This window comes from Hibiscus syriacus, unplaced genomic scaffold (assembly GCF_006381635.1).
Source record: "Hibiscus syriacus cultivar Baekdansim isolate YM2019G1 unplaced genomic scaffold, ASM638163v2 tig00111330_pilon, whole genome shotgun sequence".
NCBI classification, from domain to species: domain Eukaryota; kingdom Viridiplantae; phylum Streptophyta; class Magnoliopsida; order Malvales; family Malvaceae; genus Hibiscus; species Hibiscus syriacus.
In genome coordinates, this window is record NW_024063059.1 from 7,910,896 (window position 1) to 7,931,394 (window position 20,499).

General features: G+C 35.1%; 1 protein-coding gene across 1 annotated transcript; it reads left to right on the top strand.

Moving 5' to 3' along the window:
• The first annotated feature begins 11,987 nt into the window (after positions 1-11,987).
• Positions 11,988-18,417, top strand: LOC120158765. The gene is made up of 4 exons (XM_039169531.1): positions 11,988-12,259; positions 15,322-15,369; positions 16,184-16,439; positions 18,322-18,417. The coding sequence occupies exons 1-4, from the start codon at positions 11,988-11,990 to the stop codon at positions 18,400-18,402; spliced, it is 657 nt and encodes a 218-aa protein (XP_039025462.1). The 3' UTR covers positions 18,403-18,417.
• Positions 18,418-20,499: the final 2,082 nt, after the last annotated feature.

Below are 20,499 nucleotides of genomic sequence, written 5' to 3' on the forward strand. Positions count from 1 at the left end.
CCTTAATTTTAATCATGCCACGGTAAAGTTTTTTTTGTTTTCTAGCCTTGACAAGTGATTTGGTTCTTGGTTCTCGCTACACTTTCTATCCTTAACCTCTAGATTGAATTCTTGCAACAAAAGTTTCCATCTAATATGCCTAGGTTTTCATTCTTTTTATTCACTAAGTATTTAGTGGTTGAATGATCGGTATGTACAATTACCTTAGTGCCTATAAGGTATGCCCTAAACTTATCAAAAACAAATACCACGACATGTAATTCTTTTTCAGTGGTGGTATAGTTAAGTTGTGCATCATTCAAGGTATGACTAGCATAATAGATCACATGAAATATTTTACCTTGCCTTTTCCTTAGCACAACCCCCACTATGTAGTCACTAGTGTCGCACATAAGTTCGAATGGGGCATTCTAGTCAGGTGGAATAACTATTGGTGTCATGGTAAGTTTTTTCTTCAGCTCTTTGAATGCACTGAAGTATTCATCATTGAACATGAACGGTTGATTTTGCTGTAGCAAAAGACATAAAGGCTTTGAAATCTTTGAAAAATCTTTGATGAATCGCCTATAAAATCCTGCATGTCCCAAGAAACTCCTTATACCCTTCACAGTGGTGGGTGAAGGCAATTTCTCAATCACTTCCACCTTGGCCTATCAACCTCGATATTACAGCGAGAAATTTTTTAGCCCAACACAATTCCTTCTTTCACCATAAAATGACATTTTCCCAGTTGAGCACAAGGTTGGCCTCCTCGCATCTCTTCAGCACTTTAGATAAATTGCCAAGGCATTTGTTAAAATCATCACCCGAGATGGAAAAATCATCCATGAAGATTTCCAAGAAGTCTTCCACCATAACTGAAAAAAATGGTTATCATACACCTCTGAAAAGTTGTCGGTGCAATATATAATACGAACAACGTCCTTCTAAAGGCATATATTCCATATGGGCACATGAAGGTGGTCTTCTCCTGATCTTCGGGTGCTATGGTAATCTGATTATACCCAGAATATCCATCGATGAAATAATAAAATGCCTTGTTCGCTAGATGATCAAGCACTTGATCGATGAAGGGGAGGGGAAATGGTTATTTTTCGTTGCCTTATTGAGCTTTCGGTAGTCCATGCAAATCCTCTAACCTATGACAGTCCTCGTTGTCCAGATCTCATTTTCCTTGATTTTTACCATGGTCACACCACCTTTCTTCGGCACGCATTGCACTGGGCTGACCCATGAGCTATCATATATGGGATAGATCACCCCAGTATCGAGCCATTTGATGATTTCTTTCATTACCACTTTTTTTATTATGGGGTTGAGTCTCATTTGGGGGTCCACAAAATTTCCACGACAATCATCTAACTAGATCTTGTGCATGCATATGATAGGGTTGATTCTCTTCAGATCTCCCATGGTCCACCCTAGAGCTTTTTTTTATATTGTGATAAAACATTTAACAAACTACATTCTTAGTCAGGGTTAGACAAGTAGATATTATAACCGAAAAAGTATAATCACTACCTAGATAAGCATATTTCAAATGTGATGGAAAAGGTTTAAGTTGCAAGGTAGGTGCATGCTGCAGCGAAGGTTTTGGAGGAAAAAATCCATTAAAGTCAAGAGGTTCAAATTTCATACATGGTCTAGGTTGAAGCAAGCTAGATTGTTCCACCTCTAATAAATATTCCTCAGACTCAACATCTTCAGTAAGTCTCTCATCTGCCTTAGTTTGGAAATACTCATCATGGAAAATTTTTAGGCACTCTTCCATCTAGAAAAATCACCATGGCTAAAGTTTTCATGCTCATCTAGCTGCAAAAATTTGCCATGGAAAAATATTTTAGCTCCATCTTCCTCCATTGAATCTATGTCTTCAACGTATTGTCATTATTCAGAATCATCAATATATTTAAGAGTGTTGAAGACAATGATTGTGATAATCTGATCCGCAACCCTCATCATCTTCCTTCTCACAATCTATTTAGACGCGCCCAGTGGCCAAGAAGGAACGCCCAAGAGTAATAGGTACATTATCGTTAGCATCGCAACCTAGAATGAGGAAGTCTACTAGAAACACAAACTTGTCCACCTTGACTATGACATCTTCTATTCCGCTCCCGGGATGAACGTGTGATCGGTCAGCTAGTTACAAGATCATGGTGGTTAATCGTACATTACCAATTCCAAGCTTTAAAATAAGGACTTGGGCATCAGATTTACAGTTGACCCTAAGTCACATAAGGCTTTCCCAACATAGTTTTCATCGATTAAACAAGGAATAAAAAAGTTCCTAGGATCTTTTCGCTTCGGTGAAAAATTAATCAATGCAGAACAATATTATTTCATCATGGCAACATTTCTAGTCTTTCCACCTTTCTCTTCTTTTTGATGATATCCTTTAAAATTTTGGCATAAGTAGGTATCTGATCAATGGTGTAACACTCATTTCCGTACACAAGTCACAAGTGTCACATAACTTTTAAAACATTCCAGAGCATTTTCATAAGTTCGAATACATGCCATCTAATAATCAAAAGTAGACATAAATGTCCTACAGTTACTGATGAGGAAACCTTTGATTGATGATGCTCACTGCACTCCTTACTCTGCTAGTCTTTGCTATTTCCTACATGTGAAATCAACACATGCTAAGTATTTACTTAGTGAGGCATAGTAATACAAATGAATTATACTTAAATATAAGCATATCACAATTTATCAAAGTACGAATGAAAATCATATAATTCATATCAATTCATCAAATTGGCTTGGTGAATCAATCTTCATTCAAATAGTATGATAACTATATTTTAGTATGCCCAGCATACATATCTATCAGTAGTTTCTAATTTATCCTTTATTTTGCCTAATGTATGTCAAATGAGAATGCAAGGTACATGCATTGCACCGAAGTGCCAAAATGGAAATTCACAAACTCATTATGAATTCCATGGATTGCACGCATAGTGCCGAAATGGTTATTCATAAACACATTATGAATACCATGGGTTGCACATTTAGTACCAAAATGGTTATTCATAAACACATTATGAATACCAAGGGTTGCACATTTAATGTCGAAAATGCACCGTTATGCATTAAACAAAATCGATTGATATCTTATATACATAATTGTATATCGAAATGGTAATTCATAAAACTTATTATGAATACCATGATTGCACATATAGTGCCAAAAGTACACATAGTACTGATACGAAAATGCACCGTTATGCATTAAATAAAATCGATCGATACCATCATACACGAAGTATGTCGAAATGCACCTATGACTGTCAATGCACATACAATGGGCTTTTAAGTCAATTTCACAGATTTAAACATTTATTTCTACAGTATCGATAACCATTGAAAAACTTTAACGTTCATCTATTCCTTTTAGAGCAATTCATACTCTAAAATTTATTCGTAATATCATTTCCATACACATTATGAAAACATATCTAAGTACTGTAAAACATGTTTTATCAAAACATTCGAGGTTGACTCGTCGCAAGTCTTCCTCATTTCATAGAAGTACAATAAATGCACTCACCTGATATGCCTCACTAGTATGTTGTAATGATGTCCAACTATTCGACAACTTTATCATTTCCCTTTTTCTTGCTTTACTCTGTAGCTTGGTTACGATCTATACAAGCATCCATTAATTACACATACCATATAAATGTTAGTATACTTTCTAACATTTATACTTTTAATAATACTCAAATAGTACTATTATTTTCAATTTCTGTTAAAATTCATCCTATCTTAAAATTCCAAGCTCAATAGTATTGGTACCCGTACTATGGTATCGATACTTCTATACTATGGTACCGATACTCACTTCAGTATCGATAGCATTTCTGCATTCTGGAATCCATAGTATCGATACTTTTCTCTTAGTATCGATACCCACAGCAGTATTGATACTAAGTGCATCAGTATCGATATTTTTCATCATATTTCCTCAAATTTAAACCTATAATATCGATATTGTTCTTCGAGTACTGATACTCTTACCCAAAATTTCCATTTTCCATTTCGATTTTCACCCTAATTTCATTTCATTCTCTTACTTTTACCTCAAACAATACCATTAAACTTATCTTTATTAAACCTAGCTAACTTCCCTTCATTAATCTTCCTATAACATCTAAAATCTTCAAAGAACACTCCAACCCAAGATTCACACTACTTTTTCATACATGTTTTTAACCATTGCCATGGTTTCTAACCTCTTATTTACTTCTTTGACAAGTCAATTTTACTTGTAAACTTCAACAAAAACTCATATTTCATCATATTACTCAAAAAACCCATTTCTTTAAATATTAAATAATTCACTAATCATGTAGTTTTAATCATCATTGAACTTTCCTTAACCTCTATATCACTTAAGGTTTAAAAACCAGCCCTTAAACTAAAGGAAAAACTAACTTGAAGAAATCTTACCTTTGGCTATGGGGAGAGCACAACACGAGAAGAAAGAAAAGAAGAAGATAACTAGGCTTATCCAACTTTCCCCTTTTTAACTCTTAAATATCCCTAGTAAAATGAATTTTAAATCCATTTCCCTCTAAATGACTTTACCATTTATTCAATTTAATCCTCTAAATTTAAAATCCTTTTATTATGGTCACTGACCTGACGTTTGGGGTATTACAATTCTCTATCCCTTAAAAAATTATCCTCGAATTTAAAGAAGTACATGATACGAAGAAGTGTGGAAACTGCTTTCTCATATCATTCTCTCTTTCCCAAGTAGCTTCTTCTACCTTATGGTTTTGCCAAAGTACTTTAACTAAAGGATTCTTCTTATTACGCAAATTTTTGCTTTCTCGAGCCAAGATCCACATTGGTTCTTCCTCGTAAGTTAAATCTAGTCGGATCTCTATTTCCTCAGGTGTGATGTTATGGGATAAATATGATTTGTACTTTCTGAGCATCGACACATGAAAAACATTGTGGATCTTGTCTATATTAGGAGGCAAAGCTAACCGATAAGCTACTGGTCTGACCTTTTTCAAAATCTTATAAGATCCAATGAATCTCGGACTCAAATTTCCTGTGCGCCCAATCCGCAATACTTTCTTCCAGGGTGATACTTTCATAAATATCTTATCTCCCACTTGATATTCAATCTTTTTTCTCTTTAGATCAGCATAAAACTTTTGTCGATCGGAGGCTATCTTTAGATTATCTTGGATAATTTTCACCTTCTTCTCTATTTCTTTCATCAAATACGAGCCAATTAAGTCTCGATTATTTAATTCAAACCAATTTAAGGGTGTTCTGCACTTTCTCCCATACAAGGCTCTATACGGAGCCATCTTAATACTCGATTGGTAACTATTATTATAAGCAAATTTTACTAAAGGCAAATACCTTTCCCATGATCCTTTGAACTCAATCACACATGCCCTTAACATATCCTCGAATACCTGAATAGTTCATTCTGACTGCCCATTTGTCTGCGGATGAAAGGCTGTGCTGAAATTCAATCGAGTACCCAAAGTCATAAGTAAAGAATTCCATAATCTTAAAGTAAACCTTGGATCTCGATTAGACACTATCGATATAGGCACTCCATGTAGCCAAACTATCTCTTTTATATACAATTCCGCATATTTATCTATCGAGTAATCTACCCAAACTAGAACAAAGTGAATTATCTTGGTCAATCTGTCTACAATTACCCATATTGAGTTCTTTCTACAGGGTGACAAAGGTAGCCCCGAAACAAAATCCATTGTAATTAGCTCCCACTTCCATTCAGGAATGGATATCGGTTGTAGCAATTTGGAAGGCACTTTATGCTCAACATTCACTTGCTGACATGTCAGACATTTTGCAACAACCTCCGATACATCTCTTTTCATGCCAATCCACCAATAACGACTCTTTATATCTTGATATATCTTATTCCCTCCTGGGTGCATTGTCAAAGGAATATAATGTACCTCGGAGAGAATATCTTTCTTCAGTTCATCATTATTGGGAATGCAAAGTCTTCCACGATAATATAAACATCCATCAGTCCTTATTTCGAAGCCTTTAGCCTCACCTTTTTCTACTTGCGTATTTCTTTCCAAGCATTTTACATCTTGTCCTTGTAGCTCTTTTATCCGATCCAAAAACATCGACTTTAACTTAAGCTCAGTAATTAAGGCACCATCTTTCTTTAAAGACATATGTACATCCAAAACCCGTAAAGCTGCAAAAATCTTTCGGCTAAGTGCATTAACTACCACATTAGCCTTCCTGGGATAATCGATGATCATATAAATATGGCATCGCTCACCGTACAGATAATGACGTCAAATTTTCAAAGCAAACACGACCGCTTCCAATTCCAAGTCATGTGTCAGGTAATTTCTTTCGTGATTCTTCAACTGTCTTGAGGCATAAGCCACAAATTTTCCATATTGCATAAGAATACATCCCAACCCATTTTGAGATGCATCACTAAAGACTACATAGTTTTTACCTGACTCAGGTTGTAAAAGCACTGGTACCTCTGTTACAATCCTCTTTAGCATTTCAAAACTTTCTTGGCATTTCTCCAACCAAACAAAAGGTATATTTTTCGTAACAACTTAGTTAGTGGAGAAGATAACATTGAGAAGTTCTTCACAAACCATCTATAATAACCAACAAACCCCAAGAAACTTTGAACTTCAGGAATATTCTTTGGGGGTTATCAATCCACTATAGCTTGAATCATTTTGGGATCTACTCTGATGCCTTTGTAGAGACTACATGGCCAAGGAAAACGATCTCAGCTAACTAAAATTCACATTTGGATAATTTGGCAAACAACTTCTTCTCTCTAAGTGTATGACAAACAATACGAAGATGAACAACATGCTCCTCTCTTGACTTGGAATACATCAAAATATCATCGATAAATACCACCACGAATTGATCCAAGTAAGGCTGGAATACTCAGTTCATCAAGTCCATAAATATTGCAGGAGCATTAATAAAACCGAATGGCATTCCCACAAATTCGTAATGTCCATACCGAGTCCGAAAAGTTATTTTTGAAATATCCTCTTCTTTAATCATTAATTGGTAGTACCCGACCTCAGGTATATCTTAGAGAACATTGTTGTGTCTTTCAATTGTTTGAATAGATAATCAATCTTCGGAAGAGGATACTTATTCTTTATCGTTACTTTATTTTGACTGACAGTAGTCAATACATAATCGTATAAATAATTCCTTTTTTTCGCAAAAAGCATAGGTGCTCCCCAAGGAGAAACACTGGGTCTGATAAATCCTTTATCAAGTATCTCTTGTAATTGGGCTTTTAATTCTCTTAACTCTGTTAGAGCCATTCGATATGGAGCCATAGAAATAGGTTTTGTACCCGGGTAAACCACAATCTAAAATTCCACCTCTCGATCTAGAGGTAATCACGATAACTCTTTCGGAAAAACATCTGGAAACTCCCTAACTGTTGGAACATCAACTAGTCTCGCTTTCGAAATTTGAGTGTCTACCACGTTAGCTAGGAAAGTTATACACTCTTTTGATATCATTTTCTTTGTAGTTATGGTTGATATCACATTGGATGGTGATTTTAATTTTTCGCCAATCACTACGATTTCTAAGCCTTCCGCATCCTTAAAAAATAATCACTTCTTGCGACAATCAACCCATCTATGACGTGGAGACAATCAATCCATGCCCAAAATGATTTTAAACTCATCGAAGGGCAACTCTATTAAGTTTGTCAGAAACATAACCCCTTGAATCTTTATCGAGCATTTTCTACATACCCGTGTTACTCTTGCACTATGACCCATAGGGTTTACCACTATAAACTCACTAAAAATTAGTTCTAAAGGAATTCCTCTAAATCTAACCAACTTTGTACTAATGTATGAGTGTGTAGAACCAGGGTCATCGAAAATAAATACAGGTTCATCAAAAAGATGGAATGTACCTGTTAAGTTTTTTGGGTCATCCCAACCCTCATTAGTCTTAATATTGTAAATTCTAGCTACTCCTTGAGTCTCTTGTCACGACAATGAATCTGATTATCCTATAGATCTGCCTCTGCTTTTATTAGAAGCTACCACCAATCTCTCAGATTGCGCTGAATTATCCCCAGATTTCTTAGGACATTTTCAGGCATAGTGACCAGTTTCACCACATTGGAAACAAGGTCCACTGAGAAATCTACATACTTCACGGTGAAATTCCATATGTTTGACATAGAGTAGTTATCTCTAAATACTCTACTCGAGCTAGCAGCAAAAGACTGTGATTGTTTAGTTTTTTGTGAAGGTACAACAAAACCATCTCTATCAGTATATCGGGAACTTGAACCCTTGTCTCTCTTAGCATGATGGGAAATTGAAGACGTTCCAACTCTTTTTCCCATCTACATACTCTGCTCCGCTACTAGAGTCTCTTCTTGATCTCTTTCAATAGCCTTAGTTAAGTTTATAACTTCTTCCAGGCTAGACAGGTTTAAAGCCAACATCATCTCTTTGTACTTTGGCCTCAAACCCTCGATGAACCAAACACGTCGAGCCTTTTCATTGGGAACTACCTCAGAAGCAAAACGACTCAGCTTATTGTACTCAACCTCGTACTCATGCACTGCTCGATCGTCTTATTTCAAATTAAGGAACTTCAGCAGTATCGCCCGCCTAAACTTATCACCAATATACTTGTTCTTAAATTCCTCCTGAAAGAACTGGCAGGTCTTTTGCTCTGGTGGTGCATACATCGTAGTATTTGACAACACACTTTAGTTGATCATCAAAGTAAAGATACAGCTCCACCCAGCTCTTCAAAATCTGAGAAGTGAAGACTTTCAAGCATTACCATAACATCATTTAGCCATAAATCAGCTTCTATAGGACCTTCATCCTCTTCTCCCCAAAACTCAGGAGTTCCCAAACTTGTTAGCTCTTTTGGGATCAACATTCGCGTTGCTGGAGGAGTAGAGAGAGGTGAAGGAGGTTGGAACCGAGTCAAAATGGCATCGAGAGCTTGCATAAAAGCTCCAAACTCTAGCACGGGCATACCCTACTGTGCCAATACATTAGCGTTTTCAGATGGAATCGAATGCTCGCTATTAACTTCATAGCTCTCGCTACCCAATCATTCTCTAATTTGTTGTTCATCTGCTCTTCACGAGTTCTAAGATTCTGACATCTATTAGGAAATACATAATAATAACACTCAAGTTAGTAAGAAGTGACATCAATCATATTCTAATGACATCATATCAGTAACCTTGACAATCTCAGTGGTATGTAAACCATTTTTAAAGTCAAATAAACTCAATTTTGGCCGAGAATCAGCTAAACTTGTAGCTCTGATACCAATAAATGTAACACCCATTTCTTGGATACGTTTCCGTACACAAGTCACAGGTGTCACATAACTTCTAAAACATTCCAAAGTATTTTCATAAGTTCAAATACATGCCATATAATTTTCAAAAGTAGACATAAATATCCTACAGTTACTGATGAGGCAACCTTTAATTAATGATGCTCACTGCACTCCTTACTCTGCTGAGTATTTACTTAGTGAGGCATAATAATAAAAAATGAATTATACTTAAATATAAACATATCACAATTTATAAAAGTACGAATGAACATCATATAATTCATATCAATACATTAAATTGGCTTGAAGAACCAATCTTCATTCAAATAACATGATAATTATCTTTAGTATGCCCAACATACCTATCCATCAGTAGTTTTTAATTTATCCTTTATTTTTCCCAATGTATATCAAAAGAGAATGCAAGGTACATGGATTACACCAAAGTATCGAAATGGAAATTCACAAACTCATTATGAATTCCATAGATTGCACACATAGTGCCGAAATGGTTATTCATAAACACATTATGCATACCATGGGTTGCACATTTAGTGCCAAAATGGTTATTCATAAACACGTTATGAATACCATGGATTGTATATTTAGTGTCGAAAATGCACCGTTATGCATTAAACAAAATCGAGCGATAACTTATATACATTATTGTATATTTAAATGGTAATTCACAAACTATTATGAATACCATGATTGCACATATAGTGCCAAAAGTATACATAGTACTTATACGAAAATGCACTGTTATGCATTAAACAAAATCGATCGATACAATCATACACGAAGTATGTCGAAATGCACCTACGACTCTCAATGCACATACAATGGTCTTTTAAGTCAATTTCACAGATTTAAACATTTATTTCTACAATATTGATAACCATTGAATAACTTCAACGTTTATCTATTCCTTTTAGAGCAGTTCATACTCTAAAATTTATTTGTAATATCATTTCTATACACATTATGAAAACATATCAAAGTACTGTAAAACATGCTTTATCAAAACATTCGAGGTTAACTCGGCGCAAGTCTCCCTCATTTCATAGAAGTACAATAAATGCACTCACCTGATATGCCTCACTAGTATGCTGTAATTATGTCCGACTATTCGACAACTTTACCTTTGCCTTTTTTCTTGCTTGACTCTTTAGCTTGCTTACGATCTATACAAGCATCCATTAATTACACATACCATACAAATATTAGTATATTTTCTAACATTTATACTTTTAATAATACTTAATAGTACTATTATTTTCAATTTCTATTAAAATTCATCCTATATTAAAATTTCAGGCTCAATAGTATTGGTACCCCTACTATGGTATCGATACTTCTATACTATAGTACCGATACTCCCTTCAGTATCGATACCATTTCTGCATTCTGGAATCCATAGTATCGATACTTTCCTCTTAGTATCGATACTAATTGCATCAGTATCGATATTGTTCATCCTATTTCCTCAAATTTAAACCTATAGTATCGGTACTATTCTTTGAGTACCGATACCCTTACCTAGATTTTCCATTTTGATTTTTGATTTTTACCTAAATTTCGTTTCTTTCTCTTACTTTTACTTCCAACAATACCATTAAACTCATCCATACTAAACCAAACTAACTTTCCTTCATTAATCTTCCTATAACATCTAAAATCTTCAAAGAACACTCCAACCCAGGAATCACACTACTTTTTCATACATGTTTTTAATCACTTCAAAGGCTTCTAATCTCTTATTTACTTCTTTGACAAGTCAAATTTACTTGTAAACTTCAACAAAAACTCATATTTCATCATATCATTCAAAAAATCATTTTCTTGAATCTCAAATAATTCATTAATCACTTAGTTTTAATAATCCTTTAACTTCTCTTTAAGACTCTGTATCACTTAAAGTTTAAAATCATCCCATAAACTAAAGGAAAAACCAACTTGAAGAAATCTTACCTTTAGCCATGGGGAGAGCACGGGACGAGAAGAATGAGAAGAAGAAGAAGAAGAAGAAGAAGAAGAAGAAGAAGATAACTTGGCTTATCCAACTTTCCCTTTTTTAACTCTTAAATATCCCTAGTAAAATGAATTTTAAATCCATTTCCCTCTAAGTAACCAAAATGCCATTCCATTATTCCATTCTTTATAAATAGTCTTAAACACAATTTCCTAAACCATTTCTTATACTTTACATTTTATTTAATTTAATCCTCCAAATTTAAAATCCTTTCATTATAGTCACCGACCCTACGTTTGGGGTATTACAAATGGCCTCGAGCAGTGAGAAATTGATATATAGCTTATCAAGGACATCAACAAACATTTTGAACTGGATCTCATCGTTATGTTTCTTCAACCATTGAGGGAAAGGTGGTGGGGGTCTGACTTCATCTTCTGCATGTGAGGGTGAAACTGGTTGAACCCTCATCCTTATCTTTTTTCATAGACAATTCCTATTGAATAACATGTTTAGCTAGACGTTCATATTCTTCTTGTACAATGTCGTGGCAAGAAATTTCTTGCTTCTTCCCCCAAACTTATTTTCTTGATTAAGTTCGGTACCACTCCTTAGTGTAAGCGTACTGCATTTCTCCTTTTCGTGAGGCTTAATGACCTCAGTATCATTAGGGAGGCTTCCTTGTGGGCAAGAATATAGTGTTGTGGCAATTTGGCCCACTTGGTTTTCCAACGCTCTCAAAGATGAGTTATGGCTTTGCAATAAGGTTGCTTGTCTTTATAAAAGTGTACATTGGCTTTTAATTATTGATGAGTGTTCTTGTAGCAAGGCCTTTGTTGAAGCCATGAAATCTCTGGTCGAAGCTATAAAATCTTGCAGAGAAGCTTCAGGGGAGTTAGCATTTGAGGAAGATGTTAAACATTTGTTATTATTTTGCCACAACATATGTTAATGCTTAAAATTTGAAGGTTCAAAAATATTTTGCTGTGACCTATTTAAGTTACATGTATGGTTATTGTGAGCCGCTTGATTACCCCATAAAAAATTAGGATGTTGACGCCATCCAGGGTTGTAGGCGTTAGAATAAGGGTGATTTTTATTTCAATTGAAATTGCTCACGAAATTAATAGACTCTTGATTATCAATGCGCTCACTCTCATGGTGATTGTAACGACAAAAAATACATGCCAAGCTAGTTGCCTTGACTTCTTTCACTTCGCTGGAACGTTGCAGATTTTTCAATATATTTATTATGGTATAAAGATAGGCAAAGACATAATCTTTAGCATCAAGTTCAAATGCCTTAGGTGTCTTTCTCTCAGTTCCAAGCCTTGCAGAGGGAAATTGATTATCATTGTTGGATATTCTATCAAGGATATCAAAAGCTTCCCCCCATGTGACTTATCAAGCAAAGTATCATTTTTCGAGACATCCAACATCATAAGAGTAGGAGCATTGACTCCATTATAGAACATCACGACTTGAGTCCAGTTGTGGAATCTATGGTTGGTTCATTTGCGAAGTAAACTCTTATATCGGTCCCAACACCCATACATTAACTCATCATTATCTTGAAAAAAACTTGTTTTGTCATGGTGAAGTTGTTTGTTCATATTGGGAGGATTATACCGCAACAAAATTGTTTTGCACAAATCTACCCAAGACTTCATCGAGCCAGATTGGACTCGACTAAGCGAAGATCTTGCCCGGTTATGCAAAGTGTAGGGGAATAGCTTTAGCTTCAACTCATCTTCATACATTCTTTGTTGTCTAAAAGAGTCGCACACTTCAAGGAAAGAACATACTTGTTGCCTAGCATCTTCATTAGGCGAGCCACAAAATTGGTCGATCGAGTTTCACATATTGAACATCACCGATTTAAGTTCAGATTGGGCTGCCTAAATTTTTGGGTGCCACGATTCCAGGATTGAGATCATTAAGAATAGGAGTTAAGTGATCTCGCATAGCACGTGGTTTGCAGTATTTATGGGAATATTATTTGCCACAACATATGGATTTGCTTGGTCACATCCTTGGTCTTGTAATCGATACTTATTGTTTTGGCCATGCTAAGCACATCGCCTTTGTCTAAAAAGTTGCTCGATTTCAGGTTTAACGGGTAATGGTGGTTCTCCGACAGTTCCCCTGGTCATGCAATGACAAATCTTACAAAAGAAATAAAGAAAACAAACAAGATCCCCTGGTCATGCAATGATAAATCTTACAAAAGAAATAAAGAAAACAAACAAGTAAAACTACAACAAAAATGTGACAAGAAAAACTTCATATGGAAAAACTTTAAAAATTTCCTTAAGTTGACAATCCTCAACAATTGTACCAAAAACTTGATTGCGTGAAAATGTATGTTTTATGGCATGCAAATGTATGTAAGTATACACAACTGATGCAAGTAATATAGTAGTGAATGATGAGTATCGTCTTCATAGGGATTGAAGGAATTCTTTAAAGAAAGCTATAATTAGGAATTAGGTGTCACTAACTAATCCTAAGTGTCTAAGTGTAATGATATAAACAAGAGAAAAATATGATGTGGCAGATAGTATGAACAAATGAAAAAATCTGTTATGGCAAGAAATTTTTGTGAAGTGAAGTGAATAGGAATTTTTGTGTCGTGGCAAGAAATTTATGTCTAAGATGATCTAAGTACGCTATGCCTATGCTGGCCAATAGAATTTACTAGAATTGTTCATATGCTCTCTCTTGTAAAGAACCAGATAAAACTATTGCCACGATAATACCTCTCAACGTAAATTGTGACCCTAGCCTATCGATTAAGTGTTATCCCTTTTAGTCGCTTGAAACTCTCTTCTTATCTCGAAGGCAGATTAGAACCTCACAATCTCGGATTAGTTCTCTTGTTCACATAGATCTAACCTAACTGTCTCGATATTAGGTATCTACTCTTAGAAAAATAGTTATAACTGAATAGCTTTTATAAAGACTAAGAATTTTATGTCATGGCAGCTAGTAGTGCTCCCAAATTATCAGTAGAAGCAAGGAGTTCACGTGAGTTGCATTAGACAGTTGGTCACACGATGTCAGCTACTTTATCTTGTACTACATCTAGACTTGTAAGAAAAACTTGTCGTGGTGAAAAATTCATCATGGTCATCATCATCATCAGTTCCTTTGGCCCTCGTTTTAAAATTGTCATGGAAAATAATTCTCTCCTTGGTCATTTCCCATCATCTGCACAATCACAACCAACACACAACCCTTTTCATCAATAGCATCAATTTTATCAAGAAAAACTAGCTGCATCAAAACTTTCCACCACATATAATGAAATGCCCTAAATGCAGCTAAAATGCTTATGACAATAGCTTTTGACAATCAATAACTTAAGTAAAAATACCCAAAAAAATATTCTTTTTACGGAGTTATCAGTGTTTTAAATAAAATTGGTTAACTACTGCCTTATTCTCTAGTCTCTAGGATCTTTGAAATTGAAAATTTTTAGAGTTTAGTGACCAAAATAAAAAAAATAACTGAGTGATGAATGATGTAATTTACCCAATTTATAATCGTAGGAATTAACAGAACTGCTAGTTAATGACAGAAAACAATGACGAAAAATGTTGATCAAAGAGTTACATTTAATTTTTTTTAGAGTTTGAATGTCACATTGATCCACAAAATAGGACAAGGGTTATATATATATATATTTTTTGAAAGTTCAGGAACCTTAGGTGTATTTTTACTTTAAATATTTAAGTAGTCTAATTGAAAAACTTAAAAAAATAATGATTAAAATAAAAAATAAGTTTCGTACATATAACTTACCAAAAAAATTCAAAGTTTTCCTTAAAAACAATTACTCAAAAGTAAATACTATTTAGAGACCGAATTGACTTTCTTTACAAATGGAATTAACATTCACTGCTGAATTGGAGAAAATGTTACAAATATATATTTCATATTAAACCTGACAAATGTATGGCAGGCCCACCTATTAATTGAATCAGAAATCTCTCCTTCGCGTTGGAGTTCAGATCTGATCCGAATAACACCCAAGCAATCAAAGTTTAGTGAGAAAGCTAAGCTAAATTTATTTGCGTGGGATCCCCTCCTTTGTTTCTTGAGAAAATCCTCCATTTTCTTATGTTTTTCATGCAAAATTGTGTGAAAATCTTACCTTCTTCAGTCTATTCTATTTTTAACTTCATATTGTATGATAAACGTTATGCATGTGGATTTTTTTCTCTCTCAATGATGATACTTTTGGACTCCATTCATGTAATTGCTGTTCTCTTTGCTTAGATCTTTTTTCAGTGATTAGTTTTGTTAATTAGATCTTTAGTCACTTGAGTGAGAGATCATAATCCATCTCGATTTAGGTTTTTGCTTTTGTCCTCTTTATGATCTATTTAATTTAGTCTTGGTTGTTTAAACAATGATGTTTTCTTTATTAAGCTGCATCTCTTTTGGGTTTCATAGCATGAAATGGGAGAATCGCACTTTATTATCTTTGAGGTTTTAGTTGTTTAAAATGTACGTAGGTTCGTTTCAGATTTCCCCCCTTTCATTTCTGCAAGTATTGCTTCTATCTCGATAGTGGAATTGGAATTTGAAAACCGTACATGATAACGAGCTATGTTACCTGGACTCACATGACTGTAGAGTATCTAATATGGATTTGTCCGATTCGTATATTCTTCTTCTTAGCTTTTCTCTTTCCCTGTATATTTCTAGGATTATAATCATAAACCCATGTTCAGATACTTGTTGGGCATGGGTATGACCAGTTTAACATAGATAATGACTACTTTTGAAGTTCATGAATCATATCTATAGTTCATACGTTACTTACCTGAATATTTATTCCTTTAATAATTACTTAGAAGTCCAAGTTAGAGATCATGGGTCGTGGAGAAGCTCCCAAACCCACCACCTCAGTCCTAGCACTGGCACAAGCAATGAAGTTCCTCGAACACAGAATGAGGTTGCCAAGGAAACACCAAAAAAGCCCGCAGCTGCTTCACCACCACCAGGTGTAGCTAAGGAGATTCCTGCAGGCATTCCTGGAAACAAGGCAAACAACTATTTCCGTGCAGATGGCCAGAATTTTGGCAACTTTCTTACGGTAGAACCCTAATCACAATTGTTTTTAGTTGCTAGTTTAGTAATGTTTGATCAAATGTTTGCTGTTGTTCCACACAATACTCTGAATTGAATTGGTGATGACCTTTTGCTTAATTTTCTAGATTATTAGTATCATACTTTCATTAATGATGATATATATTTTTCTATTTCTGATTTAACAATAGAAAATAGAAAGAGAATAAAAAAGGGTGCCATAAATTTAACTGTCCATTTGCATCCTGAGTACTAAAAGTTAGAGGCCTCCGAAGTTTTTCTCTCCCTGCCGGGTATTTTCGTTCTTTTATATAGTTTATCTCTTGACAATCTTCCTATCCAGAAAATGTAAATCTTGGAAGCTACCTGTAAAGCTGTCACTGAAACATTGATGACAAACTTTGTGATGAACTATTTATCTGGAGACCAGCAGTCATCGTCTGCTTTTATATAATTGTAATCGCAACATAAATACAGTCAATTTTGGGTCCAATGCTCAAGCTCCTAGATAAATCTTTGATTTGGAATAGTTGGAAATAATATGTTGGGATTTTGTGAGAACACCTCTTTTTAGGGGTGTATTCGATATGGCTGAGCAACGAAATCGAGAAAACCGAAAAACCGACACGAACCGAGTAAAACGGTTTGGTTCTGTTTGGTATTATACGGTTCGGTTTTCAGTTCGGTTTAAAGTGTAAATTCTTTTGATTCGATTCGGTTCGGGTTTTTCATATGGAACCCATTTATTCTATATTGAACCGAATAAGCAATTTTTTTTTAAAAAAAATTATAGTTTCAAGTGATTTTTTCATTGAAAAACCGATAAACCGAACCGAACCGAAAAACCCGAACCATTAAAAAAACCGAACCGAACCGAAAAAACCAGTTTCGGTTTTTTAACCATTCGGTTTCGGTTTAAATTTTGAAAAACCGTTTATTTCGGTTCGGTTCAATTTTTGGTAAAAAACCGAACCGAACCGAATACACCCCTAGGATTCGGCTCGGTTCGGTTCGGTTTTTTACAAAAAATTGAACCGAACCGAAATAAACGGCTTTTCAATATTTAAACTGAAACCGAATGGTTAAAAAACTGAAAAAATCAAAACTGGTTTTTTTGATTCGGTTCCGTTTTTTTAACGGTTCGGTTTATCGGTTTTTCAATGAAAAAATCACTTGAAACTATAATTTTTTTTAAAAAAAGTGCCTATTCGGTTCAATATGAAACAAATGGGTTCCATATGGAAAACCCGAACCGAACGAATCAAAAAAATGAAGCCTTTAAACCGAACCGTATAATGCCAAACCGAACCGAACCGAACCGAACCATTTTACTCGATTCGTGTCGATTTTTCGATTTTCTCGATTTTCTCGATTTCGTTCCTCAGCCCTACCTCTTTTTCCTTCAGTTTTGAAATCATTATATCTTGTTGGAAGCTATATCGGTTTGACTCTTCATTTTTCATCAAGTATTTAAGCCAACATGCTTGTACATGATTATAGGGATATGATCCTCCAAATACATGAAAATATTCCCATGGCGGGCACATATTCTTTTCTGACACACACCCGAGTTTAAGTAACATATGTTGGGAGGTTGACCTCTTTTATTAGCTTTTGCAGCATGGGCTAGATAGTGGACAACTTTACATTGATTTTCCTTTCTTTAGCAGCCATTTAGGGGTTGCTAGTCTTGTAATAGAACATAAGTCATGGCTCAGTAGCTGTCTTATGATCAAGTGAAACCTTTGCTTGTATATAAAAATCTCATGTGAATTATAGGAGATAACAAACTGGAATGTATCATTTCGATACTGCGCTATATTTTCTGGTTGTGATACAACTTTTGCCTTAAGGCCACATTAAATAAGTTGATAAATTTATGCAAACAGGATCGACCTACAACAAAGGTTCATGCCGCACCCGGTGGAGGATCTTCCCTGGATTACCTGTTTGGTGGAAGCGATAAATAATGGATTGGATGGTAAATGTTGGTACTGGTTCTTATTGTTGTCTTAAGGCCCCAGAAGTTATTGGGACAAACAGTATAGTTCCATTGTTGTATGTTAAGACATTTTCAGACTTCAGTTGTAGTGCAATGTAATGCAGCTGGTCGTGTTTCTTTGTGTTCCTATGTAGGATCTTCCTAAACTAAACAACGGCTTACTGTTTGGCCAAAGTTTTTTAGTCTTTTCTATCAAATGGGTCGGATACTCGAGTCTAATAGTTCAGGTTGAACTTGGTTAAACGAATCAGATCAAGTTAACGAGTCAAAGTTCAGCAAGCAAAGCACCATTTCCAGTCATAGTGCTAAGAGAGCCCGAGCTTCTACATGAAAGTTGGCCATTTTCAGACACACCAGATATCCATTGTTATTTCTATCTACAGTCGGAATCCTGTAAACAAGACTATAAGAGTTAACATATCCATGGATGTCAACATAATTGCAAGGAATTCCAAGTACCCAATACATTTCCAACATGAGTACGGAAAGGATACAGCTTGGATACGTACCAAGAATGTTCCCGTTTCTGTCCCTGTACTTGTATAGCCGTATCAGTGCAACATAGAATTGCCATCCGTCACCACTGACTGAAAGTATAACTGCAAAGATATATACCAAGTCCTACTGAAAGATTCAATCCCAAGCCTTAGGCATACGTCCTTCAATCTTCATTTTCATGTTTGTCCTTCAATCCTTTAAGAGCCGATCACACCCCCACCCAAAAATAATTTTTTTTTTGAAGCTGCTGCTATATTTAATGGGTTCTTTTTCCCAAAATGGCAGGCGTCAAAATTATTTGGCCAATAGGCGACCCAGAACTTTATTTTGCAATCTACTACAAATGTTAAAGTGTAAATCATCATATTGACGTGATGAAATTTTTTAATAATAATTTTTTTAATGGTCTTAGGTAAATGGGTCTCATATGTGTCAATATTTTAATATATTTACTCGAACTTTTCAAGTCGGTGTGACGAGTCTCGTAGGAAATTTATATTCATTTTTTAAATTTTGTATATAATTATTTAAAAAAAACTACAGAATTCGTCAAGTAGAGGTGATGAGTTCATCTTGAATTAAAAAAAACTAGTTGTTTATAGTCGTTGGGCAACAAGCAGCTGCAATGGGCACATTAGAACTCGTCACCTCATCATGACAAGTTTCGTGATATTTTTTTTAAAAAAACTAACCATTTATAGTGGTTGGGGTTGGGTTATAAATTGGGGTTTGGAGTTTAGGTTTTTAGTATGTTTTGCTGAGGAAAAAATTAAGATAAATTCATATTTTTTTGAAAATTCCTGAAAAATATCTACCCGAGATGAAATGTTACGCCTTGATGATGTCCATATTTCTTTGCTTAAACTCGGTCTAGAAGAAGAATGAGTCATTCGTCAACGAGGAATACTGAGAGATCCGCACCGATAGATATTATATATCTGCAACAATCTGGGTTGTATCTAACCATATTTCTATGTGATTTAAAGGTAACTCGACATTGATTTTAGCTCTGATTGAACGTTGGAGGCTCAAGACACATACTTTCCATTTTTCGAGTGGTGAAGCAACGATTACGTTGGAAGATGTCGCTTACCAACTCGATGTTTCAGTTAATGGTGTGATACTAGTGAGGCAGAACGATTTCAACCGATTAGCTATTGTTCACCAAGTTTTGGGAAAGATGCCATCAGTAGAGGTCTTAGAGGAATACCGAATACATATCACTTGGTTGGAGTCTGAATTTAATTTGACTAACGACTCTAACGAGGAGGAGCTCATATTTGCATCTCGAGTATCTACTCCAATTGATTGGAGGGATATTGTTATCAGATAAATCTGGTAATTTAATGCACTTTAGTATCTTCTGATATTGGATAATTTTATTGACTGTTGCAACACTAGTTGGAGCTCGGCGATTTTGACATTTTTATATCGGGAACTTTGCAATGCTACAATTGTCGAGAGATGTCAAAAAGTCAATATTGTGGGTTGTTTAGTCTTGTTATATTTGTGGGCTTGGTATTGGTTCCCATTTTTACGTCAATTACAGTAGCTCTAGTTTAGTTTC